Source organism: Malaclemys terrapin, chromosome 8 (assembly GCF_027887155.1).
Source record: "Malaclemys terrapin pileata isolate rMalTer1 chromosome 8, rMalTer1.hap1, whole genome shotgun sequence".
Classification (NCBI taxonomy): Eukaryota; Metazoa; Chordata; order Testudines; family Emydidae; genus Malaclemys; species Malaclemys terrapin.
The window spans coordinates 100335501-100362980 of record NC_071512.1 but is presented as its reverse complement, the minus strand read 5'-3'; the positions used below and the strand labels follow the sequence as shown (position 1 = coordinate 100362980).

Here is a 27480-nt window from a genome sequence, read left to right as displayed (position 1 = left end):
GGATAAGGGCTGCCATGAAAATATGGAGTGCACATCCGCATATTACCCCGATATTGGTGCTGCACATAACAAAATTTATTCCGTGCATGGATGGAAAAAATTAGAGGGAACATTGCACAAGACAGCACTGAATTGAGAGATACTGGATATCTCAGAGCACGCACATGTACCTCTTTCCTTTGATCACACACACATAGGGGTCAGGGAGAGGGACTCGGGGACACAGCCCCTCCAGATCGCCTCATATCACAATCAAGCTCTGCCAAGCTGCTCCAATTAGTTCTTTCACCATTCAGTACAGATACAACTATGGCCTGTTCTACATTAGAAAATTAAGTTGGCTTAACTGTCGCTCAGGAGTGTGAAAATCCACATCCCTGAGAAGTGTAGTTAAGCTGATCTAACCCTTAGTGTAGACAACCGCGTCTCCTCCTTTGCTGTCCCAATCCACCCTTGTTTGAGGACTCTTTCAGCAGAGCTAGCTCAGGTTGCAAAGCTGGATTCATCTCTCTCTTCCCCCCCCCCCCCCTCACTCCCCGCAGTGTAGAGAAGTTTTGGGAAAAAAAAAAAAAAAAAGTATATAGTTTCCTTAATCGTAGGACTGGAAGGGACCTCGAGAGGTCTTCTAGTTCAGTCCCCTGCACTCAAGGCAGGACTAAGTATTATATATAGCAGGTGATTGTCTAACCTGTTCTTAAAAACTTGACGGAGATTCCATAACCTCCCTAGTCAATTTATCCCAGTGCTTAACTACACTTGCAGTTAGGAAGTTTTTCCTAATGTCCAGCCTAAACCTCCCTTGCTACATTTTAAGCCCATTGCTTTTCGTCCTATCCTCAGAGGTTAACAAGAACAATTTTTCTCCCTCCTTGTAATAACCTTTTATGTACTTAAAAACTGTTACGTCCCCCCTCAGTCTTCTCTTCTGCAAACTAAACTAATCCAATTTTTTCAATCTTTCCTCATAGGTCATATTTTCTAGACCTTTAATCATTTCTGTTCTCCTCTGGACTTTCTCCAGTTTGTCCACATCTTTCCTGAAATGTGGCAGAGTTGACTTTTTTTCTAATATTGTTACAGCTCTGCCTTTTGTTTGAAGTAGAAAAAATAAACACCTTCAAAGCTACAGTTTTTCTTTGTAAAGATGGTGTTTATACTTATTTTAAAATAACTTTCCATTTTATTCCCATGCTGTCTCCCCCCAAGCTTTCTTTTCCATTAACTTTTAATTTTCTAGTGCACAACTAACTTTAAACAAAATAGTTTAAAATCATATGTACAATAGAACCTTAGAGTTACAAACACCGGAGTTGTGAACTGACCAGTCAACCACACATCTCATTTGGAACTGGAAGTATGCAGTCAGGCAACAGCAGAGTAAAAAAACCAAAACCAAACCAAATACAGTACAGTACTGTGTTAAATGTAAACTACTTAAAAATAAAAAGGGAAAGCAGCATTTTTCTTCGGCATAGGAAAGTTTTAAAGCTGTATTAAGTCAATGTTTGATTGTAAACTTTTGAAAGAAGAGCCATAATGTTTTGTTCAGAGTTGCGAACAACCTCCATTCCCGAGGTGTTCATAACTCTGAAGTTATACTGTATTACGTTCTTGTGAAATTCCTTTCCAACATCTTGTTGGAATATTTCTGTGATAGTTTAAACAATGTTTGAGAAATTGGTACTAAAAACTCATATGCCCTTCAGCGTTCGTTCCATCCCACAAATATATACCAGGATGCATGTTTCCATATCGCTGTAATAGAGGGGCTTGGCAGGATTTAATTTTAATCTGTAACGGTTGGTAAATGTTGATTTCAGATGACACACCTGAAATGCACATGTTTAGAATTATTAATAATATTTGAAATTATTAATATGGGAAACCTCCAAACATGAAGTTCACCATAAATTCCTTTATTAAATTCAAAGGCCTTATACAATTGTTTTAAACATGCCTAAATAATGAGTAATTTACTACATCCAAACAGTAACAAAACATTTATAAGCATTTGATTGAGGTACTTACAAATGGTCTAAACTTAGGGGTGCTTAGACCCATGTTGGTTGGCTTCAGTGTGGTCAGGCAGGTATTGGCAATGAACCCTTTAAGACCGCGGTTCTCAGACTGTTGGTCGGGACCCCATTTTAATGGGGTTGCCAGGGCTGGTTTAGACTTGCTGGGGCCCAGGGCCAAAGACCAAGCCCAAGGGCTTAAGCCCTGGGCAGCGGGGCTAGGGTTGCCTGGGGCTGAAGCCCTTGGGCTTCGGCTTTGGACCCCGGCCTGGGGCAGTGGGGCTTTGGCTTGACACTCCTCCTCTCCTCCTCTCCTCTCTTCTCCTCTCCTCTCCTCTCCTCTCCTTCCCCCCCCCCCCCCCCGCCTCCCAGGTGGCAGGCCTTGGGGCGGGCTCAGGCTTCGGTCCTCCCTCCTGGGGTCCTGTAGTATTTTTTGTTGACAGAAGGGGGTCGTGGTGCGATGAAGTTTGAGAACCCCCGTAAGAGTTTACTTTTTTATACCTTTCAACAAACAAGTGATGTCATTGCCAAGTACTGACTTCAGCTAAAAAACAGTTTGAGACAGTTCACCCTTATTTCCAATCTCCTTTCTTCCCAAGGCCTTTGCTCCCCTTCTTCTTTCTGTCCAACAGTTTTCTATTGCACATGGATTCATATGGACTTTTAACACTGGTTTGAGGGTCGGGAAGGGCCATGTTGGTTCATTTTTAAGGCAGATTCTCTCTTATTTATAACAAACTGCAGTCACCCCTGGTGGTCAGAAGCCTTCTTTTTAAAAGCTTCTCTTACTGCATTAGTTCTTTAAACCAGACATCCTCTCTACTTCATTCGTTCTGGCCTTATAATTTATTATTTTCAAGGTGTTCTTTCTACTTTCTAGTCAGGGCCTTTCTTTACAACACACACATACATTTTCTTAACAAAACCTAAGCTAAGTCTAATTCTTTAATTTCATACATTTTTCTACTTTCCCAAATAACTTCAAGTATAGTTTTAAAAGGTAAAAAATGCAACATGACTTTTTGCATCTCTTGGAGTCTGTTTTTAGGTACATCACATGGTCAGTTCTTTTTCATAGATTCATAGGTTGTATGGCCAGAAGGGAAGAGGGTGATCATCTACTCCGCACACTCTTCATAACACAGACCATAGGACTTTCCTGAATTAATTTCTAGTGCAGGGGTTCTCAAACTTCATTGCACCACGACCCCCTTCTGACAACAAAAATTACTATACAACCCCAGGAGGGTCGTATAGAAGTCTGAGCCCGTCCAGGCCTCGCCGCATTGAGTGTGGGGGTGGGGGGGGGGGGGGGAGGCAAAGCCAAAGAGCTTCAGCCCCGGGTGGGGGATCTGTAACCTGAACCCTGCCATCCAGGGCTGAAGCCCTTGGGCTTTGGCTTCAGCTCCGGGCGATGGGGCTCCAGCCCTGAACCCCAGTAAATCTAACGCCAGTCCTAGCGACCCCTTTAAAATGGGGTTGTGACCCACAGTTTGAGAACCGTTGAACTAGCGCATATCTTTTAGAAAGAAATCCAACCTTAATTAAAAAATTTCCAGTGATGGAGAATCCACCACAGCACTTGGTAAATTGTTCCAATGGCTAATTACCATTACTTTAAATTTGCACCAGATTTCCAATTTGAATTTGTCTAGCATCAACTTCCAGACACCAAATCTTGTGTTTTGGGGCAGGCGTAATGAGAAGCTCCGATTTTTACTTCATTGGTTTCAAAGCAATTTTGGAGATCAAAAGTTACTAGAGAATTAAGGAAAAGGACCCCATGTGTGATATATAAAAGTTCTAGGTTTCTTCTTTTTCAAGCATATTACTAGAAACTTGTGTGTATGTTGATATATGGAAAAGGACTACACAGAGTATCAGTACAATGAATATTAGAACAGTTTAATTTATTTCAGTTCACCCTGTGAATGTTAGGAAACATAACTGAAAGTTTACGAGGAATAATATTTTTTTAATGGAAGATTTCCACCTCTTTAAAACTAATTTATATATTGCAGTCCTATCATTTCCGCCATCTCCCTTTCTATATCTGGCAAATACTGTATGTTGCTTCCTTAAACTGAATTTAAATTACAATGCAATCAGTACTGGTTATTTGGGGGATGGGGAACGTATACACTTATTTTAACATCTTGCTCAACTGATATAAGGGTTTTAACTGAAAATCTGAATCAGCATATTTCTAAAGATCTAAAACATCTTGTTGAGCTCCTTTTTTATTAAAAGACTTCCATAATCTGAAAATGTATGTAAATGGAGAAACCAAGCCAGCATCTTAAAAAAAAAATCACATTGATAATGGTTGTAAATTCAGGTGACAAAAAATCTTTTTATATAGTATCTTGCAACTCTGGTAATTGTACTGAACTTTTTTGAAACATTCCATTGATTTTCATTTACTTATTTCTTTTGAAGCCTTATTTACACACAGAGAGAGGGAGAGACTTTCCTCTCCCCAGTTTATCCTCTGATAGCCAAATCAAGAAGCATTAAAATAATCCTGTCACTCAAGTCTGTCTTGTTTGTGTACTGTGTCCTGCAAACATGGCCTGTCAAAAACCAAATCTGAACCATTGAATTGTACTTTTAGTATCTTGTATAATAATCTTGCTGTGCAAATTACTGACCTTGACTTTATAACTTTCTAAACATCTTTCGCTCTTCCTTTAAAACAATCCCATCTAAATTTACCGTATTTCATGCACAAAGCAGTAGGTTTGTTTGCCAGATTATCAGACTGCATCTTAATTGCCCTTGAATAGACAAACCAAAAACAGGTTAGTGGAATACTGCAGCTGTGTATGCATCTGTTGGTCTCTCCAAACCAATTCCTTATTCTGCTTAGAAATAAAACCCTTTCTCTTTGCCAGCTAGATTCTATACTTGGTTTTATTATTTTTCCCCTGCTGGTGGTGAGTTGGTTTTTCTTATAAAATTATTTTTGTGAATTTTAGTGTATATTTAAACATTTTTAGAAATATTACATAACATACAAAAATAAATCATATATAAATCGGATTTTTTTTTTTTTTTTTTTTTAGCACTAAGAGCCTGGAACTTGGAAATGGCCTTTTATCCTAAAATCACCACTATAAATACCATGCCATTCACATATTAATATTTTGGTTTGTGACGGCAGTAAAAATTAGCAATTTTATGCGATATAAAGACTGTTTGCACAGTATTCTGTGTTGTGATGTTAATGATACAGCATCTTCACCAGAAATCTTCTGTAGTTCAAGTAGATTAGATATATAAAGTTTGTATCTGAGAGTGCTAGACCATTTGTAGCAGCTATGGTGTCACTGTCTTCTAGACAGTGTACTCTTCCTTTAGCCATGGAGCACAATACTGTAAAAGCTGTGTTATCTGGCACTGTACCAATTGGAAAGCTCTAGAAACCGGCATTTCCGGGTGCCAGATCCGGGCCGCACTAAACTTGGCGACATGTCCCTGCTGCTCCTAGATGGAGGAACAGCCATGGGGTCTCCGTGTGCTGCCCCCACCCTGCCCCAAACGCTGGTTCCACAGCTCCCATTGGCCAGGGACTGTGGCCAGTGGGAGCTGCGGGCGCGGCGCCTGTGCGTGTGGAGGCAGTGCGCAGAGCGGCCTGGCCGTGCCTCCGCCCAGGCGCAGCAGGGACATGTCACCACTTGCATGTAGACTCCTGAGGTGAGCGCTGCCCAGATCCAGCATCCTGAAACTCCTCCCGTGCCCCAAGCCCCAGCCCTGAGCTCCCTCCTGCACCCAATTTCCCTCCCTCCATTGGTAAGTATAACTCATGGTTAACCAGAATTTTTGACTAACCGACTCCCCCTATTCCCCCAGCATGCCGGATTACAAAGTTTTTACTATACTGATTTTTATGTAATTGTAGCTGTATATCAGATCACTATCACAAGTAAATCCCTCACCAAGAATTACTTGGTTTACTTAGTTGAGATCCTCTGTATACCTTGTTGTTACATCAGGGTGTTATGAGGATTTGGGTTTTTTTATTGGATCAATGATCAGTAAGTATTTCCCCCATTTTTAGCCCTCGCTTCAAAATGCTGGTGTTTGAACTTGGCCAGTATGGATTGTCTGGCTGGTGAATGCACTCATCTTACAAGCTGTACCATTTGGGTAGATCCTTGTGGGAACCGTGTGCAGGATCAGGGCCTCATTTTGTAGCTCAGTTCAAGACTTGGCAGGCAGATAAAAAATGATCCCTTGTAAAATCAGTATTTTAATTTTTTGTATTAGCATGAAAAAGTGTGTTCATGCACCATAACATATAATCAGTTTTGCAGATTCTAATATAAATGAGTCATTTTTACATTGCATATAATAGTATCCCCATCCTCTCTAAGGACACCAACAAAGTTTTTTATATGCTAGATCAATCTTCTACAAAAAGAAAAGGAACCAGCCTGTGTTGACAAAACTAACAATGTGGGAGAGAATTACATAAAAATGTAGAATTTAGCTTTGGACATAAAATCCAAAAATATATTATAAATGCTTTTTTTGAGTGGCCTTGGTAAATTCAGACCCTTGGGAATGTACCAATGTTCCATGCTGTGCTGTTGAAGCATTCCCAAGAGTCTGAATGTAAAGAGGTCAGCTAAAAACCAACCAACCAAAGCCCCTCTCTGGTTACAGGTGAGTAACCTTTATTTATATTATACTATATACCCATTAGTAGTGCCCTACCAAATTCATCGTCCATTTTGGTCAATTTCATGGTCATAGGATTTTAAAAATCGTAAATTTCATGATTTCAGATATTTAAATCTGAAATTTCATGGTGGTGTAACTATAGGGGTCTTGACCCAAAAGGGGACTGTTGGGGGAGGGTCACAAGGTTGTTGTAGGGGGGTTGCAGTATTGCCGTTCTTGCTTCTGTGCTGCTGCTGGTGGTGGTGCTGCCTTCAGAGCTGGGTGGCCAGAGAGTGGCAGCTGCTGGCCAGGAGCCCAGCTCTGAAGGCAGCAGCACCACTGCCAGCAGCAGTGCAGAAGTAAGGATGGCATATTATGATATTACCACCCTGACTTCTGAGTTGCTGTCTTCAAAGCTGGGCCCTCGGCCAGCAGCTGCCACTCTCCAGTCACCCAGCTCTGAAGACAGCTGAAATGTATGGTATCGCCACCCTTACTTCTGCACTGCTGCTGGCAGGGTACTGCCTTCAGAACTGGTCACCTGGCTAGCAGCTGCCACTCTCTGGCCACCCAGTTCTGAATGCAGCACAGAAGTAAGGGTGGCGATACCACAACCCTCCTACAATAACCTTGCGACCCTCCCACAACCTCCTTTTGGGTCAGGACTCCCAGGTTGAAAAACGCTGATCTCCCCTGTGAAATCTGTATAGTACGGGGTAAAAGTACACAAAAAAAAACAGATTTCATGGGGGAGACAAGATTTCACAGTCCATGATGCATTTTTCATGGCCGTGAATTTGGTAGGACCCTATTAGTTAGAATTCAAAACTTGCAGATTATGTTACTGTTGTAACACTTGTCTGTCCTTCTGCCCCTTCCCTATCTCATTTTGTCACGTGTCTTGATATACAATGTAAAGTTCTTCAGGTCATGAATGCTTTCTTATTGATCTATAAACTGTCACTTGCATTGATGATACTCTATAAATAATAGTTTGGGAGAGGCTTAATTTTCTACATTGAGTATGGTCAGGAATAACACCCTTCAGCCTCATCTGCTACTAAAAAAAAGAAACCCATGCTGTATAAACCTGCCATGTGCACAAAAAGGAGTACTCAATTTCACAAATCCATTTTCCTTTCCTATTAAAGATGTGGTGTTCCAGTCTGGAACACAGTTATTTTAACACAGACAGTTTCAGTTTAAGAAGGAAAAATATTAAATACAAACCCTATGTTAATTCAGCTTTATAGCGGAGAACTTAAAAGCACAAGTCAGAAAAATAAAAATCTTTACATGTATGTATTGAGATTAGAACTTTTATATACTGTAATAGTTATACAAATTACTACACATTATGAAGGAGCTAATAACTGGACTTCCATCTATTTAAATTTCCCAGCTGCCCTACTGAAGTTCAAATCCTTTACAGGAGGGACCCTTTCTAATAGTGAGAGGTTAGTTCAGTATTCATGTTTGTTCATTCTTTGGCCACTCGTCTATGAATCAAGCTGGCTTTTGGTTGATGAAAATACTTCTTCAGCTGTTACAAGGGCGGTGATCCAACAGCTGCGCTTGTTGACTGGCATAGTCAGTGTAATGGTATTTGGTGGTAGTCATTTGGCACTGAAACAGGAAAATTATTTCCTTTATACTTTCAAATGAAATTGAAATGTCTACATGAAAAATAACTAATTTTAATAATCCTAATTAAATGTAGTAGTATGGGTTTATGGTAACTATACATGCACCAATGAAGACTACTGGCAATCTGTGGATGTCACAATGTTGTGCACCAGTTGTAATACAACAGGAGACCATCTTGTGGTTAAAATATTCTGGCATGTATCTAAGTACATGCAACATGATGTACAGAAATAAGCCAGCCTTTATTAACTACTAATCAGTTATGAATAAATATAATTAGTCAAGTAAATGGCTCAAAAACACTATTATAGATTTGATTTCTCTCTCTTTTTATTTTATTTTTTTATGTAGGGTGTGGATTCAGGATTTGTTCCCAGTGTTCAGGATTTTGATAAGAAACTTACAGAGGCTGATGCTTATTTGCAGATCTTGATAGACCAGTTGAAGGTATGTTGAACTAACACTTGTGTACCTAAAGAGATAGTGGATAATGTTAGGTGCTCTTTGGGTCTCCTCTGGAACTTGTCTTAGGCCCTGTTCTATGGGTGGCTGTGGTGGGGAATCGCCCATATTTCAGAACTACAATCCAGTGTCAGAGAAGACTTTCTTTGGCACAGTAAAAGCAGAAGAGATGGAATGCATTAGTTAAGGCAGATGTGACCATATGAGAAGCCTGTCAAACGCTTAAGTATTTTTTATTTCTGGGGTTTGCCAATGACAAAGTTTTATCCTTTTCTTCTCTTTGCTCTCTGGGTCTACCATAGAAAAGTGTGTTTGTGTGTGTGTGTATACACACACACACACTTTTTTTTAAAAGAGAAGATTACAAAAAGTAACAATGAAAATTCAGACTAAAAACTATGTTGAATTTGAGAACAGAATTCTGTGTTGAGATGAATGGAGATCTTGGAATCATGTATCACTCAAGTAAAATTGAGTTTGAAAATTAGAATAACTTTAAATGTATGCCTTCTTTCAAAATGGGTTTTCTGTCATATATTGAGAATCTGCTTTCTGTTATATTCAGTGAGTTAACTTTGGAGAATTGGCAGAAATGGTTTAAATAAATGAGTTTAAATTTGTAGTGGAATCCTTAAAATGATCATCCTGCCCTTGATATTTAATTTTTTTTTCCCTGAAGAGGAGTCCCGCCTGTGCTGTTGTTCCTGCACATAGTGCTTAACTGGGATTGCTGATAGCTGAGGAAATTTTGCTGCTGTATTTGTGTGAATCTGATATTTGACCATGGGTAAATTGCTCTGTAGGAGCAGCTAAAATGGTCTTTTCTGCTCTGCTTATGTGTTTTGGGGTTAGGTGGGGGAGATAAGGAATGACAAGCTCATATATCCCACCACACTATTGGAAACAGCAGAAGATTATCCTTTGGCAGTTTCTGCCTACAACATTTTCCCCTGACCCAGCAGATTAAAACTGATTAAGACTGCTACAGTTATGTTCTGCTTCTCTTGCTGATATTATTGGGCAAGCACTGTGTGTGGGAGCATCAGCACAAATTTGGTCTTGTCGGTGGGAAAGGAGTACGTGCACTAAGATGGAGTTGAGTGAGAGAGACATACAGAATAAAGAGCTTGGCCCATGGCCTAATGATTTAGGATACAGCTGAGCTTTGTCCCTTGCTCTCGTGTCAGCAGCGGTGAGGAAACCATCCCAGGCAGCACTCCTCTCTGGAGGAAAGGATATGCCTCACTGTGCTCTTCAGCAGGCACCTGAGACTGACTGAAGAAAAGATTGACAAATAGTGGAGAGAAAGAACAGTAGAAATAAGGGACAGGGAGAGACTTGCAGAAACTAAGGCATGGGGGTTTTGCAGAATGAGGTATCAGCATTCAAGGAAGGGGAAGTATGGCACCAGAGAAGAGGAAAGGATAGGAGAAGTGACTTGCTGAGTTTTAGAGAGGAGATGGCATTTGAGGTTTTCTTGTTCCATTGCAATATCTTATTCAATTTGGTAGCTGAAAGTAACTTAGAAAACTAAAGCACTAAAAATTTTCAGACCCTCCCCCCTGCTTCTCCAGTCGTCTTTTTTGGAAGGAAAAAGTGTGTGTGTGTGTGTGTGTGTGTGTGTGAGAGAGAGAGAGAGAGAGAGAGAGAGAGAGAGAGAGAGAATCTTTAATGTATGGTACAAAAACAACAAGGATTCTGGTGGCACCTTAAAGACTAACAGTCTTTAAGGTGCCACCAGAATCCTTGTTGTTTTTGTAGATACAGACTAACACGGCTACCCCCTGATACTTAATGTATGGTAGTGGTACACAACATGCAGTCTGAGAGCCAAACATAGATCAGTGGAGACATAAAATGCACCCTTTGTCCCTCTTAACCCTCTCTCTGCACGGCAAGAACAAATCTGATCAACCTCTAGTTTTTATTGATGGTGAATTTAAATAAACAATTTTAACTCATCTCTCAAGGGAGTTACAAATTCAAACTACTATTTTTTTTATTCAAATTGGACAAATTATGATTGTATGCAAATTAGGTGCAGCCCTTGGGCTTTTGGTAAGATGTTAGGATGGCTCCCAATGTCCAAGGTTGGGCTCCTCAATATAAACTGGCTGCCTTTACATCACTTTAATTAGTAGGAGCAGATCGATGCTTAAGGATCAAAAATTGTGGGGTCATGCAAACGTCCCAACTAATGAACAGGAAAGTTCAAAAACTAAAGCAGAATTGTCTGTCTGTAAGTGGAGTACTATTTGTGAAGTGTCATTGAGTCTTGAAATAAAACTCAGAGGTTTTTTCCTCCTTCACATAAATCAAATTTGGGAGGTTTAATGGCCAAAATCCCTTTTTTTTTTGGTCTGGCGTGTCGTCATAGATTCTAAGGCCAGAAGGGACCATTGTGATTTAGTTTGACCTTCTATATAACACAGACCATCAAACCTCTCCAAAATTAATTTCTAGAGTGTATCTTTTAGGGGGGGAAAAGTAGCATATCCATGGGTCTCAGGTTTCAGAGGAGTAGCCGTGTTAGTCTCTATCAGTAAAAACAACGAGGAGTTCTTGTGGCACCTTAAAGGCTAAGAAATGTATTTGGGCAATTTTGTGGGTTATAACCCACTTCATCAGATGCATGGAGTGGAAAATACAGTAAGCAGGTATAAATATACAGCACATGAAAAGATGGGAGTTGCCTTACCAAGTGGGGGCTCAGTGCTAACGGGGCCGATTCAACTAGGGTGGATGTGGCCCATTCCTAACAGTTGACAAGAAGTGTTGAATATCAACAGAGGGAAAATTAGTTTCACAGATACCTATCTTCAGTTGCTTACAACACCTACTTATTAAATGTGTCCTGCTTTTAAAATGTAATTTAGTGTATTTGTCTCAGCCAAGATGGTAATAAAATAACTTGTCAATGAAGTTTGTCCAGTGATTTTACCTGTTCTCAGCTTAATCCTGTATTTCATTTTTCTTTTGTATTAAAGATAAAAGTAAATGGGAGCTGACTTGTTTTGAACGGTGGAACGTTTGAAATCATTATATAATGTTTTGCAATGGGACAGCTTCACAAGCACCAGCAATTATTAATACTAAATCTATATCAGGATAGGATTCAGAATGCTTGATCAGGATTGAGGACTCCATTGTGCTAGGTTCTGTAGAGGCCTAGTGCTAAACAGGGTCCTTACTCCAACGATCTATCAGTCTCAGATAAGATAAAAGAACAGATAAGCCTGTTTGCTGGAGGTGTTCTGAACAATGCCTCTATTCTTAAATGGTAACTCACTCTTCCCATAAAACCTTACACCAGAGCAGCCTTCTTTGTCCGAAGAGTGCTGAATGGAACTCCCTATGTATCTCATCAACTCCACCTTTTTAATCAACTGCAGAACAATAACAGCATGGGAATCGAAAGACACAGCCTCAGGCTATGTCTTCATTAACAGCGTTAAAGAGCTGGCCGTGGCAGTGCTTTAACATAGCTGTGTAGTCGCGGCAACACTGGCACTTGACAGTGCTGAAACTTGCAGTGCTCAGGGGAATGTTTTTTCACACTCCTGAGTGAGAAAGTTACAGCGCTGTAAAGTGCCAGTATAGACAAGTGTTCAGTAACTGAACCTGGGTGTTGCAGCGAAGCGTGGAATGTCAATGACAATGTCACTGTGTCACAAATACTCTAAAAGAAATATGAACTAGTTGTTGGTCATATTGCTTGGGTTGTACAACTCTACCCCGATATAATGCGGTCCTATATAACACGAATTCGGATATAACGAGGTAAAGCAGCGCTCCAGGGGATAGGGCTGCTTTACCTCGTTATATCCGAATTCCTGTTACTGCAAGCGGTTCCTCTGCGCCCGCCCATTGCTTGCTGCGGCCCTCCCCGGAGCACACCCCCCCCCCCCAGCGCATCTTTGTTCTGCCTCCTCCAACAAGCGCCCCGCAGCTCCACTTCTCCTCCCTCCCAGACTTGTCGCGCCAAACAGCTGATTGGCGCGGCAAGCCTGGGAGGGAGGAGAAGTGGAGCTGCGGCGCTCGTGGAAGGAGGCGGAGGTGGAGCGGAGGTAAGCTGGGGAAGGGGGACCACAGCAAGTGCGGGGGGGCAGAGGAACCACTCCCCGCCCCAGCTCACCTCAGCGCCGCCACTGCCTCCTCCCAGGAGCGCGCCGCTCAGCTCCGCTTCTCCCCCTTCCCTCCCAAGCTTGCCACGCCAAACAGCTGATTGGCGCAGCAAGCCTGGGAGGGAGGGGGGAGATGCAGAGCTGTGGCACGCTCGTGGGAGGAGATGGAATGGAGGTGAGCTGGAGCGGGGGGGCCCCGGGAAGGGCTACAGCAAGTAACGGAGGGCGCAGAGGAACTGCTCCCTGCTCCAGCTCATCTCCTCCTCTTCCCCTGAGCGCGCCACCGCTCCGCTTCAGGCGCTTCCATCTATGCCAGAGGCGTTCGAGGCAGCAAAGTAGCTATTGTCCCTCCTGGTATTGCCATCCCCCACCGGGCGTGAATGGGCACTAGAGACGAGAGCAGCTATGACACTGAGGCCCCAGGTGCCATTGAAGGGAAAACTGGTGATGACGACACAGCACTGGTCGCCTCCCTCCCGGCACCGCTCTCCAACACCAACCGGTACTGCTCCTCCACGGTCACCAAGGAGAGACTCCTCACAATCTGACTCTGAGGCAGAATCTTATACCTCCCACAGGAGGTAACACGGGTTCGACCGCTGATACCTGACAGCTGATAATGGGCCAAGGGTTCTCACCAATGGCTTGGCCAGCACAGTGGAAGATGCCAGGGCAGTGGCCTTTCCGGAATCCCTGGGCCTTCCATCCAGTCCAAGGCCTAAGTCGAGGAGATCTTACTGTGTCGTGTCGGAATTTAGAACTCCCCCACCACCTCCCTCGGTACAGATATCAGGACCCGGTACCAAGCCCAGCACCGAACTTCAGGACCCGGTACAGCAGGATTCTTCAGGTGCTGAAGGACAGGAACAGGACCCTATACCTGTGCTTACATCCTCCTCCTCCTCCTCTCCTGATGAGGTGGTAGTGGGGACTTCATTTGCGCCTGCTCAGGACGACTACAGTGCACACCAGGTGCTCCTCAGGAGCGTAGTCCAAAACCTGAAGATCCAGGTGGAGGAAATCTTGGCGGCCTCCCATGCCTTGGTGGACATCTTGGCCTTTTCGGGGCCATCGCGAGTGGCTTTGCCTCTGAACGGTGCCATTCTGGAATCTGTTAAGGCCTTGTGGCAGACTCCTTGCAACACACTGGAAAGAGAGTGGAGAAAAAGTATTTTGTTCCCCCGAAGGGGTTTGAGTACTTTTACATCTTCCTCCAGGATCGCTGGTGGTGTCAGCGGTGAATGAACGAGAGAGGCAGGGACAGCAAGGACCTACCCCCAAGGCCAAGGAGCTGGATCTCTTTGGCAGAAAGATCTACTCCATGGTGGGGGCTCCAACCATGGCTTTGGCTGTGGTCATGAGGAGAAGCTCATGGCTGCAGACCTTGGGCCTCCCATACCAAGTGCAGCAGACTATCCAAGACCTCCCTTTTGAGGGCATGTTTTTCTTTTCGGAGTAGACAGACTCTAAGCTCCACAGCTTAAAGGATTTGAGGACCACCTTAAGTCCCTAGGACTACACATCCCGGCCCTGTTGAGAAAGCACTTAAAACCCCAGCCATTGCCCCGTTTCTACCAGCCTCAGTCAAGGCCAGATTACAATAAGGAAGCGGGGTAGGAGCTATAAGAGGAGGCCTCCTGCCCAGTCCTTGTCAGCCCATGGGACTGGCCCTGCCAGACAATTGTTTGGGTCTAAGCAGGCTTTTTGAGGGTACACCCGAGGATGGCGTACCAGGACAGTGTCTGGATCCCACCGTTCCCAATTTTTTGTGGATTGGTTATTCCACTATTATTGGGCGTAGGCCCATATCATCTCAGACCACTGAGTGCCACACAGTAGGATTCAGATACGCCCTACAGTTCGGTTCTCCCCTCCCCCCCCTTCCACCCTCCCTTCCTCCCTCCGTCCCTCATCAGGAACCCTTCTCATGAGCAACTTCTAATCCAGGAAGTGCGAATGCTTCTGCAAGTGGGAGCAGTAGAGGAGGTTCCTTCGGAGCTAAGGGCAGGGCATTTTACTCCTGTTATTTCCTAATCCTGAAGGCCAACGGCAGTCTCAAACCCATCCTGGACCTGCAAAACCTCAGCAGTTCCATGAAGAAGCTGAAGTTCTGCATGGTCTCCTTGGCTTCCATTATCCCTTCTGTGGACATCCCTTCTGTGGATCCAGGAGACTGGTATGCCACTCTCCTATTTCAGTCTTCCAAGGCCACAGAAGATTCCTCTAAATTGTTGTGAACCAGGTACGTTACCAGTTAGCTGTGCTTCCATTCAGCCTATCAGTAGCCCCTCAGGTTTTCACAAAGTGCATGGCAGTTGTCTTGGCTTTACTAAGGAAACAAAGCATTCAGGTACTGTATATCCTTACCTTGACGCCTGGCTGAGCATAGGTCAGACCATGGCCTGCGTGGAGGCAGACATACAGCTAATACTGTCAACCTTCCAGAAATTAGGGCCTGTTGATGAACATGCAGAAATAAATGCTCTTCCCTGTCCAAAGGATAGAGTTCATTGAAGAGCCTTCCTTCACGTGTTGATATGGTGAAACACGCAAGATTGCGACTCGGACCTCTTTAGGCCTGGCTAGCATCAGTGTACTGACCAGGCCGGGACTGCATGGATATGGTAGTCACACTTCCCCCTTCAGTGATCACCATCCTCCTATGGTGGCTGGATCCAGAGACTGTATGTGCAGGTGTCCCACTCTTGAAACCACGGCCATCTATGTCTCCAGTCACCGAGGATCTCGGATATTCGGGCCTTTATTTCAGAACCCCCATACACAGTCTTCTTCAAGAACAAGGTCCAGATGCACTCTCATTCAGCCGCATTCGTGACAGAGGTTCCTGTGATGGGTTCGGTCACAGAGATCCCCTTGGGACTTTCACCTGATAAGTTGAAATTACCTCTGAACCCATTTTCCTTGTCAGCTTGGGACTTCCAGAACCCTGTCTTGTTGAGCCAGAGACACTAGCCTGCTGCAACACGGACCCAGGGTTTGGTCCACGCCCCCAAAGCTGCAGATTTGGGTAACGTGCTGAGCTGTTTTCAGTTATCTCCAGCACCCAAACACCCATTTCCCAATGGGATCCAAACCCCAAATAAATCTGTTTTACTCTGTATAAAGCTTATACAGAGTAAATTTAATAAATTGTCCACCCTCTATAACACTAATAGATATGCACAGCTGTTTGCCCCCGCAGGTATTAATCACATACTCTGGGTTTATTAATAAAAAAGTGATCTTTATTAAATATAAAAAGTAGGATTTATGTGGTTTCAAGTAATAGAACAGAAAGATGATCCCTCACTCACAGATCTTGGGAAACAGACCTGTCCTCGCTTAAAGACGACCTCCCAACCTGAAGCACATACGCACCAGCAACCACACATCACTGAACAAAAACACTAACCCAGGAACCTATCCTTGTAACAGCCCGATGCCAACTCTGTCCACATATCTATTCAAGTGACATCATCATAGGACCTAATCACATCAGCCACACCATCAGGGGCTCGTTCACCTGCACATCTACCAATGTGATATATGCCATCATGTGCCAGCAATGCCCCTCTGCCATGTACATTGGCCAAACTGGACAGTCTCTACGCAAAAGAATTAATGGACACACATCTGACATCAGGAGTCATAACACTCTAAAGCCAGTAGGAGAACACTTTAACCTGTCTGGCCATTCAATGACAGACCTGCGGGTGGCAATTTTGCAACAGAAAAGCTTCAAAAACAGACTCCAATGAGAAAGTGCTGAGCTGGAATTGATATGCAAACTAGATACAGTCAACTTAGGCTTGAATAGGGACTGGGAACGGCTGAGCCATTACAAACATTAAATCTATCTCCCCTTGTAAGTATTCTCACACTTCTTATCAAACTGTCTGTACTGGGCTATCTTGATTATCACTTCAGAAGTTTTTTTTTCTCTTACTTAATTGGCCTCTCAGAGTTGGTAAGATAACTCCCACCTTTTCATGCTGTGTGTGTGTGTGTGTATCTCCTCAATATATGTTCCATTCTATGCATCCGAAGAAGTGGGCTGTAGCCAACGAAAGCTTATGCTCAGATAAATTTGTTAGTCTCTAAGGTGCCACAAGTACTCCTGTTCTTTTTGCATAAAGCATATTTCATTTGCAGCATATTTACACTCATAAGCATATTTCCATAAAACATATGGAGTGCAGTGTCAGTTTCCATCCAGGGTATCTGTAGAGTGGCAACGTAGTCTTTGGTCCACACTTTTGCAACTCATTATGCCGTCACTCAGCGGGCCAGATTTGGCAGAGTGGTTCTACAGTCTGCTTGTCATTGAACTCCGAACCTTCCTCCTACATCTGCTTGAGTCACCTGCATTGGAATGGACATGAGCAAGCACTCGAAGAAAAAATGTTTTTTTTTTTTTTCCCTTCTGTAACTGCTGTTCTTTGAGATGTGTTGCTCGTGTCCATTTCAAAACCCACCCTCTGGCCCCTCTGTAGGAGTTAGCCAGCAAGAAGAAGCTGAGGGGGCAGCGGGATGGTAGGATTTTATATGCTGGCACTATGAGGGTGCAACTCCAGAGGCACCAGAGCTGACCTGACAGATACCACTGAGGAAAACTTTACGCTGGTGGTGCGCGTGGCATGCACACACCTATACTGGAATGAATATGAGCACCACCTCTCAAAGAACAACAGTTACGGAAGGTTAATAACTGTGTTTTGTTTGTAGTTTCAGCTTGTTTGACATATGAAAAACCACACTTGCAGTATTTTCACAAATGTGTTTTCTTTTAGCTATTTGATGAGAAGCTTCAGCACTGCATAGATGATGAACAGAGAAAAGCAAGTACACTTTATCTTATAACTATTTAGGCCTTTCTTTTTGACATCTTTGATTTTATTTCTGTTTTCATTAATCTCATATAATTGTGAATCATGTTTTAATTCTGATTTTAATCTGCAGTTGATAAAATAAATTCTTGATCTGTCTTGTTTAGAACTTTTTGCAGGAGTTACATATTGTGAATAATTGGGGGAATATAACTTTATATAATAGGATGAGATTTTTATAACATTGGGATGTCACCTTTAAAGCTTTAAAACAAAGTTTCATTCTTTTAAGAAATGGTTCTAATACCTTTTTAGATATGTGGACAACACAGCATAATTTTAAAACTCCCAAATCTCCTCCAGCACAACTGTCATTGACGTATTTGAAGAAATTTTAGTATAAAATAACCAAATTTTGGTTTATTCATCAATGTTTGAAAGTCATAGGTTGAACAAGAATAGTGGAAAAGCATATAAGGAGCATACTTTTTTTTTTAAGCAGTGCACATATTTGGAGCTCAGCCGTGCACATATTTGGAGCTCTCCATAGGCTGAGAGAAGACTTAGTCTGACTTGCCAGTCTTACATTTGATCACTCTGAGTATATCCTTTCTGGTCGTCTTCCACTTATTTCTCTTTCTCCTTTCTCTTTCTACCCAACCCACAACAAAAGGATTTTTTGGTCAGGGAGGGTTGTGTAAATGTGCAGTCTATAACATATTCACATGCTTTGGGGCTGTATGCTTCAGAATGCAATGTGTCATCCAGAGAGTACAAAACTTGAAACTTTCAGCCAGGCTGTAGCTCATTTCAAAAGCTGATGTATATACTTGCTCCCGTCCAGTGTCATTTTTGGGAGCATGGCAGTAGGTCAAAATGTCTCAAATTGCTATTTTTAAGAAAGACAAATGTTTTATCAAAGACTTTTTCTTGGGAGAGGGGGAAGGGAAAGAATGTTATGAAACAAATTAGCTTGTGAACTTTAATACCTGGAAATAGGGAATTAAAATTAAAGCTATTGCTCAATTATAATAACTGTTGCACTGTCACTGTAATGTTAAAATAGTTGGATTTGGGAATTTTTGTGTATTTTGTACCTATTTCTCCCAGTTTTCCCTTGTGTTTAAAAGCAAAGCTTATTCCTTTCAGTATTGTTGTTTGAGTACACTTTGATGCTTCCTCACATAATACTGTATTATGTAAAGGATGTGACTTTGTATTTGTTCCCCTTCATGTCTGATGGTCATAATGGCAGATTAACAATTTTATGCGTTGATCTTTGTGTCCACTTATTCTTGGCGGCACGTACAGATTTTAAAATGTTTGTTTGCTCAGTTCAAACCTGCTTGACTAGTCTCTGAACAAGCAACTGCAAGAACAGAACTGATTTTTTTGTTTGTTTGTTTAACTAGAAAATTATTCCCTCAATTTTTACCTCTGTCCAGCTGCGCTCATGCAGCTCAGGAAATACATTAGCCTTCCCTGCGACAGTAAGAAGCACTTGAGTCCCTTTTAATCCTTGGAGGCTTCTTCAAGGATTGTGTTACAGATAGAGGATGCATTTTCATATTTAATCTGAGCAAGGCATACATCAGTAGAACAGGAAGATTGATGATTTCAAAGAGGTTTTTTTGTTTTGTTTTTAAACGTTGTATCAATGTTTTTACTACAGATTCCACTTCCCCATTTAAAACAAACAAAAAGCATCACTGTTTAAAAAAATTGAACCTTCCTGTTCCTTTGGGCTAACACAGGTAAGGAATTCTTTGGCGGCAGCAGCTTAATGCTTCTGTTTCTTTAGGGCTGGTCCACACTAACCCCCCACTTCGAACTAAGATATGCAACTTCAGCTACGTGAATAACGTAGCTGAAGTCGAAGTATCTTAGTTCGAATTTACCGCGGGTCCACACGCGGCAGACAGGCTCCCCCGTCGACTCCGCGTACTCCTCTCGCGGAGCAGGAGTACCGGCATCGACGGCGAGCACTTCCAGGATCGATTTATCGCGTCTAGACAAGACGTGATAAATCGATCCCAGAAGATCGATTGCTTACCGCGGGACCCAGAGGTAAGTATAGATGTACCCTTAGATAAGGATTAAGCTTTTCACTATACTTTGGTTAAGCAGTTGTTCCACGGAGATATGGTTTGAGGGAAAGTTATGCAGCTGGAAATCCATTTCTACACTTTCTTTCCCACTAGGTCTTTATTAAAAATTCTAGCAGAAACCCTGTTTGTTTTTTTTTTCTTTCCGTGTTTTGTAGTACGATTGATAAATTTAAATGGGACATCAGAAGACAGGCTTTCTTTTCAGTTGGAATCAAAGCAGAGTGAAAGTGTTTCAAGATGAACTGTTTGAACTCAAGTTAGCTGCTGTGTTCCAGCAGACCAAAGTCAGGCTTTTTCTAGTATCCTGTAATTTCTTTTGAAACTCAATTTGGTGTTTACATGCAGGGCAGGATTGGAAATGTGAACCAGAACTAATTAGCTTTGAGCATTGTTTCAAGCATTGTTTAGTATTGCAAAGAGCCAGGAAATAATGACCTCCTAAACAATTGAGCACAACCTGTTTTTTCAGGTGGAAAAAGTCTGTTTCCGGTGCTGCCAGGCAACCACTTCTTGATAATATGATAGGTAGTAGCTAGGATGCTTTTACAAATAGGTGGCAGATGATCATTGTTTCTTAAGACATTAAGCAGCCTACCTTAATAACCATTTGGAGACCTGATAGATATTGTATATAGAGTATTATATAATATTAGATATTACAAAATACTGTTATTTAAATTATGAAACCTACATTTTAAAGAAAGTAAAATAAAAGTTAAGGAATATTTGTTAAATAGTTCAGAAAACATTTATTATTGTATATAGTGATACTGAAGAATGTTTGCATTTTAAATAATGTCTCGCTCTTACACAGCATTCTTCATCCATAGATCTTAAAAGTGCTTTAAATAGGTCAGTATGCATCGTTACCCCATTTTACACATGAAACATATCTGTTAATATAAATTAAAGCATTGTCATTTAGAAACTAGTGGTGAAATCCTGTCCTAGTTAAGTCACAAGGGTCAGGATTTCACCCTAGGGCACAATTCTGCTTTAGTTCTTCAATAATCCAACAATATCTAGCAACACTTGACTTATTCACCTATTGAAGAGTGGATGCAAGGTGTACATTTAAATTAGAGCTGTCAATTAATCGCAGCTAACTCACGCGATTAACTCAAAAAATTAATCACAATTAAAAACATTAATCATGATTAATCTCAGTTTTAATCACAGTTAAAATACCAATTGAAATGTATTAAATGTTTTGGATGTTTTTCTACATTTTCTCATATATTGTATTCTGTGTTGTAACTGAAATCAATGTATATTATTTTTGATTATCATTTTTACAGTGCAAATATTTGTAAACAAAAGAACTAGTATTTTTCAGTTCACCTCATACAAGTACTGTAGTGCAATCTTTGTCATGAAAGTGCAACTTACAAATGTAAATTTTTGTTTTGTTACATAACTGCACTCAAAAACAAAAGAATGTAAAACTTCAGACCCTACAAGTCCACTCGGTCCTACTACTTCTTGTTCAGCCAATTGCTAAAACAAACAAGTTTGTTTACATTTACAGGAGATAATGCTGCCCTCTTCTTATTTACAATGTCACCAGAAAGTGAGAACAGGCATTTGCATGGCACTTTTGTAGCTGACATTGCAAGGTATTTACGTGGCAGATATGCTAAATATTTGTATGCCCCTTCATGCTTTGGTCACCATTCCATAGGGCTTGTTTCTATGCTGATGGCACTTGTTTAAAAAAAAATTTCATTAATTAAATTTGTGACTGAACTCTTTGGGGGAGAATTGTATGTCTCCTGCTCTGTTTTACCCACATTCTGCCATATATTTGATGTTATAGCAGTCTTGGATGATGACCCCGCACATGTTGTTCATTTTAAGAACAATTTCACTGCAGATTTGACAAAACGCAAAGAAGGTACCAATGTGAGATTTCTAAAGATAGCTACAGCACTCGACCCAAGGTTTAAGAATCTGAAATGCCTTTCACAATCTGAGAGGGATGAGGTGTGGAGCATGCTTTCAGAAGTCTTAAAAGAGCAACACTCCAATGCGGAAACTACAGAACCTGAAGTACCAAAAAAGAAAATCAGCCTTCTACTGGTGGCATCTGATTCAGATAATGAATATGAACATGTGTTGGTCTGCACTGCTTTGGATTGTTATCGAATGGAACCTGTCATCATCATGGACGCATATCCCCTGGAATCATGGTTGAAACATGAAGTGACATATCAATCTTTAGCACATTTGGCACATAAATATCTTGTGACACCGGCTACAACAGTGCCATGAGAATGCCTGTTCTTTCTTTCAGGTCACATTGTAAACAAGAAGCGGGCAGCATTATCTCTTGCAAATGTAAATTAATTTGTTTGGCTGAACAAGAAGTAGGACTGAGTGGATTTGAAGGCTCTAAAATTGTACATGGTTTTATTTTTGAATGCAGGGTTTTTTACATAATTTTACATTTGTACCTTCAACTTTCATGATAAAGAGATTGCACTACTGTACTTGTATTAGGTGAATTGAAAAATACTGTTTTTTGTTTTTTTACAGTGCAAATACTTGTAATAAAAATAAATATAAAATGAACACTGTACACTTTGTACTGTATGTCGTTGAAATCGATATTTCAAAATGTAGAAAACATCCAATGTTTCAATAAATGGTACTCTGTTATTGTCTAACAGTATGATTAATCACGATTAATTGTGATTATTTTTTAATCGCGTGATTAATCGCAATTAAGTTTTTTAATCGCTTGACAACCCTAATTTAAATATATCCTCCTAATTTGTTAATTTAATGGAGAGTCTGAAAATAATTATTCTGGAAGGCATCTTTAACTAATTTTGTCTGTTTCTTTGGTTAATCAGTAATCTACCAGTTCTTACAAGTAGCTACTGTAACTGAACCCTGAAATGGCAGTTGCCTCTTCATTTTAGTTTCAGCTATTGTAGGTTCTGTCCCCAAAGCCTTTCCTTCTGTTGGTGAATTGTGATTTTACTGCTATGCTATAGATGTAAAGATTTTTTTTTTTTCTAATTGACTTTTTGGTAGGGATTTATGGCAAATAGGAATGGTCTGAAGAGATACAAATTACCATTATTTTGGGTTACAAAACAGTTGAAGCTACAATATCATGTTGTCTGGTTAAAAATAGATAACCTCTTAAAAACAAACAAGTCTTGAACTTTTTTTGTCTCAGACCCTAGGGTCTATCTTTTTCTCTTTAGAGTTTCAGACTTAAGGTATGTCTACACCGCTCATGTTACAGCGCGGCCGCGGCAGCGTAGACACGCTTTGTTGCCGTGGGAGAGGTCTCCCAACGATAATAAAAATAAATAAATAAAAACTAACCCCAAATGAAGGGTGGTAGCTTTATTGCTGGGAGCATGGCTCCCAGTGATAAAGTGTAGTCTATACGGGTGCTTTTCAGCGCAAAAACTTTTGTTGCTGAGGGGGGTGTTTTTTAATGCTCCTGAATGACTAAAGTTTTAGCGCTGAAAGTGGCAATTTAGACAGTCTTAGACAAGTAAGGGTATTTATTCATATGATCCTAAGGAATGGAATTAATGCCCTTACTACAGCCTCTTTTTAGGGACTAAGAGGGGTGTCCTAATAAACAGTACCGTCTGTCTTTATATTCTTAAAATATAACAGATTCTACTGTGTGTGTGGAGGGACAGCGGGGGCCTCCTGTGGTGGCTCGACCCACAGGTAGTATGTGCAGGGGTACCCTTCACCAGCCCTCAGCCATCCCTCTGGTTAGTGACAGACACGTCAGACTTGGGCTGGGGGGCACATTTGGGAGACCTCCAAATACAAGGCCTCTGGTTTCAGGCGGCTCTCGCTCTACCCATCAATGTCAGAGAGCTGAGTGAAGTGTACCTGGCATGCCAGACTTTCAGAGCCCACCTAGCAGGGAGGTAAGTATCAGTCATGACAGACAACACCATGGCGATGTTTTATATCAACAAATGGGAGTGCACATTCCTCTCCCATGCCAGGAAGCCCTCATGCTGTGGGATTTCTGTGTAGAGCACTCGATACACCTGCAAGCATTGTACCTCCCTGGAGTACTGAATGAGTTGGTGGACCATCTCAGCAGGTCATTTCACAGCCACGAGTGGTCCCTTTTCCCGGACGTAGTAAACTCAATCTTCCATCAGTGGGGCTTTCCCCAGATAGATCTGTTCGCTATGTGATGCAACAGGAAGTGTCAGCAGTTCTGCTCCTTCCTGAGTCACAGCCCAGGCTCCATCACAGACGCGTTCCTCCTCCCATGGGGAGGCCGTCTCCTATACACATTCCCACCTGTTCCTCTCATTCACACGGTGCTCCTCAAGCTTCGGAGGGAGCGAACTTTGGTGATACTGAAAGCTCTAGCCTGGTCCCACTAACACTGGTACACATGACTCCTGGAAATGTCTGTGGAAGCCCTAGTTACCCTGCTGCTCTTCCTGGATTTAATAACGGAGGATCATGGTTGTCTCCAACATCTGAACCTTGAGTTGTTCCACCTCACGGCGTGGAAGCTCCATGGCTGAACCCAGTGGAGCTTTTTTGCTCTGATCAAGTTAGACAAGTTCTCTTTGGCAGCAGGAAACCCTCTAGGAGAACTAGCTACTTTGCCAAGTGGAAGAGATTTTCAATCTGGTCGGCGCAGCACCATTAGTTTCCGACGCTCGCCTTGGTGCCACTAATACTGGACTATCTTCTCCACCTGAAGCAACAGGAGCTGTCGATGTCATCAATAAGGGTGCACTTGGCTGCCATCTCCGCCTTCCATCCAGGCACAGAGGGACACTTGGCCTTTGCCAACCCGTTGGTCAGCCGTTTCCTTAAAGGTTTCAACAGGCTATACCCGCAGGTGCGACAGCCTGTCCCGGCTTGGGACCTCAATTCGATCCTATCCAGACTTACGGGGCCGCCATTTGAGCCCTTGGCGACATGCTCCCTGCTCGCTCTCTCTCTCTCTCTCTCTTACAAGGTGGCATTTCTGGTAGTGATACCCTCATCTGAGCTCAGGGCCTAACATCAGAGCTCCCTTACACTGTATTCTATAAGGACGAGGTTCAGCTCAGGCCTCACCTGGCTTTTCTCCTGAAGGCTGTCTCCCAATTTCACATCAACCAGAACATCTTCCTACCCTAAGTCGCACTCCAGGGCCAGGGAGCAAAGGCTTCACTCATTGGATGTCCGCAGAGTGCTAGCCTTCTACGTTGAGAGAACAAAACTGTTCCGAAGGTCCGTCCAGTTATTCGTAGCAGTGGCGGACAGAATGAAAGATCTTCCTGTCTCCCCTCAACGTATCTCATCATGGATCACGTCATGCATTCAGGAGTGCTACAACTTGGCAAAGGTACCCACTTCTTCGATCACTGTGCACTCCACCAGGGCTCAGGCCTCTTCAACGGCATTCCTGGCGCAGGTTCCCACCCAGGAAATTTGCAGAGCAGCAACGTTGTCCTCCATACACACATTCACCACGCACTATGCGATTGTCTCTGTCTTGATGTGTAATGTGGCCTTTGGAAGAGCGGTGCTCCAATAAGTGGACGACTCCGATCCCTCCTCCTGAGCAAGCACTCGAAGAAGAAAAAACGGTTACTCACCTTCTTGTAACTAACTGTTCTTCGAGATGTGGTGTTCATGTCTATTCCAATACCTACACTCCTACCCCTCTGTCGGAGTAGCTGGCAAGAAGGAACTGAGGGGGTGGTGGGTCGGCAGGGCCCTGTATTGGGTTTCATGAAGGTGTGACTCCAGGGGGCACCCAGGCCAACCCTACGGACGCTGCTAAGGGAAAAATCGGAGTCTTGCGAGCTGCAAGTGACTCTTTAATGTGTCTCCTGCTGCTCTTTGCAGCACATGGTATTAAAACAGTGTGATTTAGTTATTAACCAATTGTAGTTGATAAAATATTTTTTATTACAAATATTTGCACAATAAAAAATGAAAAAGTCAAAGCATGAAGGGGTATACGAACGTTTAGCATGTCTGACACAATTACCTTGCTATGCCGGCTACTACAGAGTCATGCAAACGCCTGGTCTCACTTTCAGGTGACGTAAATAAGAGGGCAGTATTATCTCCCATAAATGTAAACAAACTTGTTTGTCTTAACGATTGGCAGAACAAGAAGTAGGATTGGGTGGACTTGTAAGCTCTAAAGTTTTACATTGTTTTGTTTTTGAGTGTTATGTAAAAATAAAATAAAATTACATTTGTAAGTTGCACTTTCATGATAGAGATTGCACTACAGTACTTGTATGAAGTGAATTGAAAAATACTATCTTTTTTACAGTGCAATATTTGTAATGAAAAATATAAAGTGAGCACTATACACTTTATATTTTGTGTTGTAATTGAAATCAGTATTTGAAAATGTAGAAAAACACAAAAATATTTATAATAAATTTAAATTGGTATTCTATTTAACATTGTGATTAAAACTGAGATTAATTGTGACTATTTTTTAATCTAGTTAATTTGTTTTGTGTTAATCACTTGAGTTAACTACGATTAATTGACAGCCCTAATGAATATATAGTACTATAGTAAATGAAACAATGAATCATACTACTGTGGCTCTTTTGAGCAGTAACTCCCCACGTAAAGTCGTCCTGGTTAACGTTGTTTATGTTGCTGATCAGTTAGGGAACGTGCTCGTTTAAAGTTGCGCAATGCTCCCTTATCACGTTGTTTGGCAGCTGCCTGCTTTGTCCACTGCTTGCAGAAAGAGTAGCCTTTTGCACGTAGCTGGTGGGGGCTTGGAACCAGGGTGGACCAGCAGCCCCCCATCAGCTCGCCACTCCCCTAAGTTCCCTGTGCAGCAGCTGCCCAGCAGGCTATCAATTGCTGGCAGTTCAGCTGTCCCTCCCCCCACTGCCATGTGCTGCTCCTGCCCTCTGCCATGGAGCTGCTTCCCAGAGCCTCCTGGTTGCTGGGGGAGGGAGGGAGAAGAAGGGGGCTAATATCAGGGTGTCCCCGTCTCCCCTGCTCCTGCCACTGCTTACCCTATCTCCATAGAGCTGGGCATGGGACATGACAGGGCTCAGGACAGCCCAGAGGAAGCTTGCAGGCAGCATCTGCTGTCTCAACTTCCTGATAAAGGCAGTGTACTTAGAATGGGGTCAGGGTACTTAAAGGGGTAATGCGCAACACACACACACACACTCTCTCTCTCTCTCTCTCGTGTCTGCCATGCTGTCTCCTCTCCCTCCATTCGTGCTGCCTTGTAGAGTGTGAGGCTACATTAACAACAATGTGTTAACCCTTGAGGGCTCAGCTGAGTTCTAGTTCATCATTTAACAGTAAGGCATTCCCTGGGAAATATCCCACCCTCTTCCACTCTCTGACTCCACCACCTCAACTAAGCTTCACAATCATTGCTGTGTACAGTATTAAATTGTTTGTTTAAAACTTATACTGTGTATCCATATATATAATATGTCTTTTGTCTGGTGAAAATTTTTTTCCTGGAACTTAACCCTCCCTGCCCCCCCTTACATTAATTCTTATGGAGAAATTGGATTCGCTTAACATCGTTTCGCTTAAAGTCGCATTTTTCAGGAACATAACTACAACGTTAAGCGAGGAGTTACTGTAATGTTGATCGCTAATTTGGGTCCTGAACCACTGAGGTCTG

At 42.3% G+C, this 27480-nt stretch overlaps 1 protein-coding gene across 4 annotated transcripts in view; it reads left to right on the top strand.

Moving 5' to 3' along the window:
* Positions 1 to 27480, top strand: part of OSBPL9 (oxysterol binding protein like 9) — a 117325-nt gene that overhangs the window by 56072 nt on the left and 33773 nt on the right. For all 4 annotated transcript variants that reach the window (XM_054037655.1, XM_054037654.1, XM_054037656.1 and 1 more), the window contains 2 exons: positions 8679 to 8774; positions 17704 to 17751. In XM_054037655.1, the coding sequence (XP_053893630.1) occupies positions 8679 to 8774; positions 17704 to 17751 (144 nt within the window). The remainder of the gene's footprint in view (positions 1 to 8678; positions 8775 to 17703; positions 17752 to 27480) is intronic.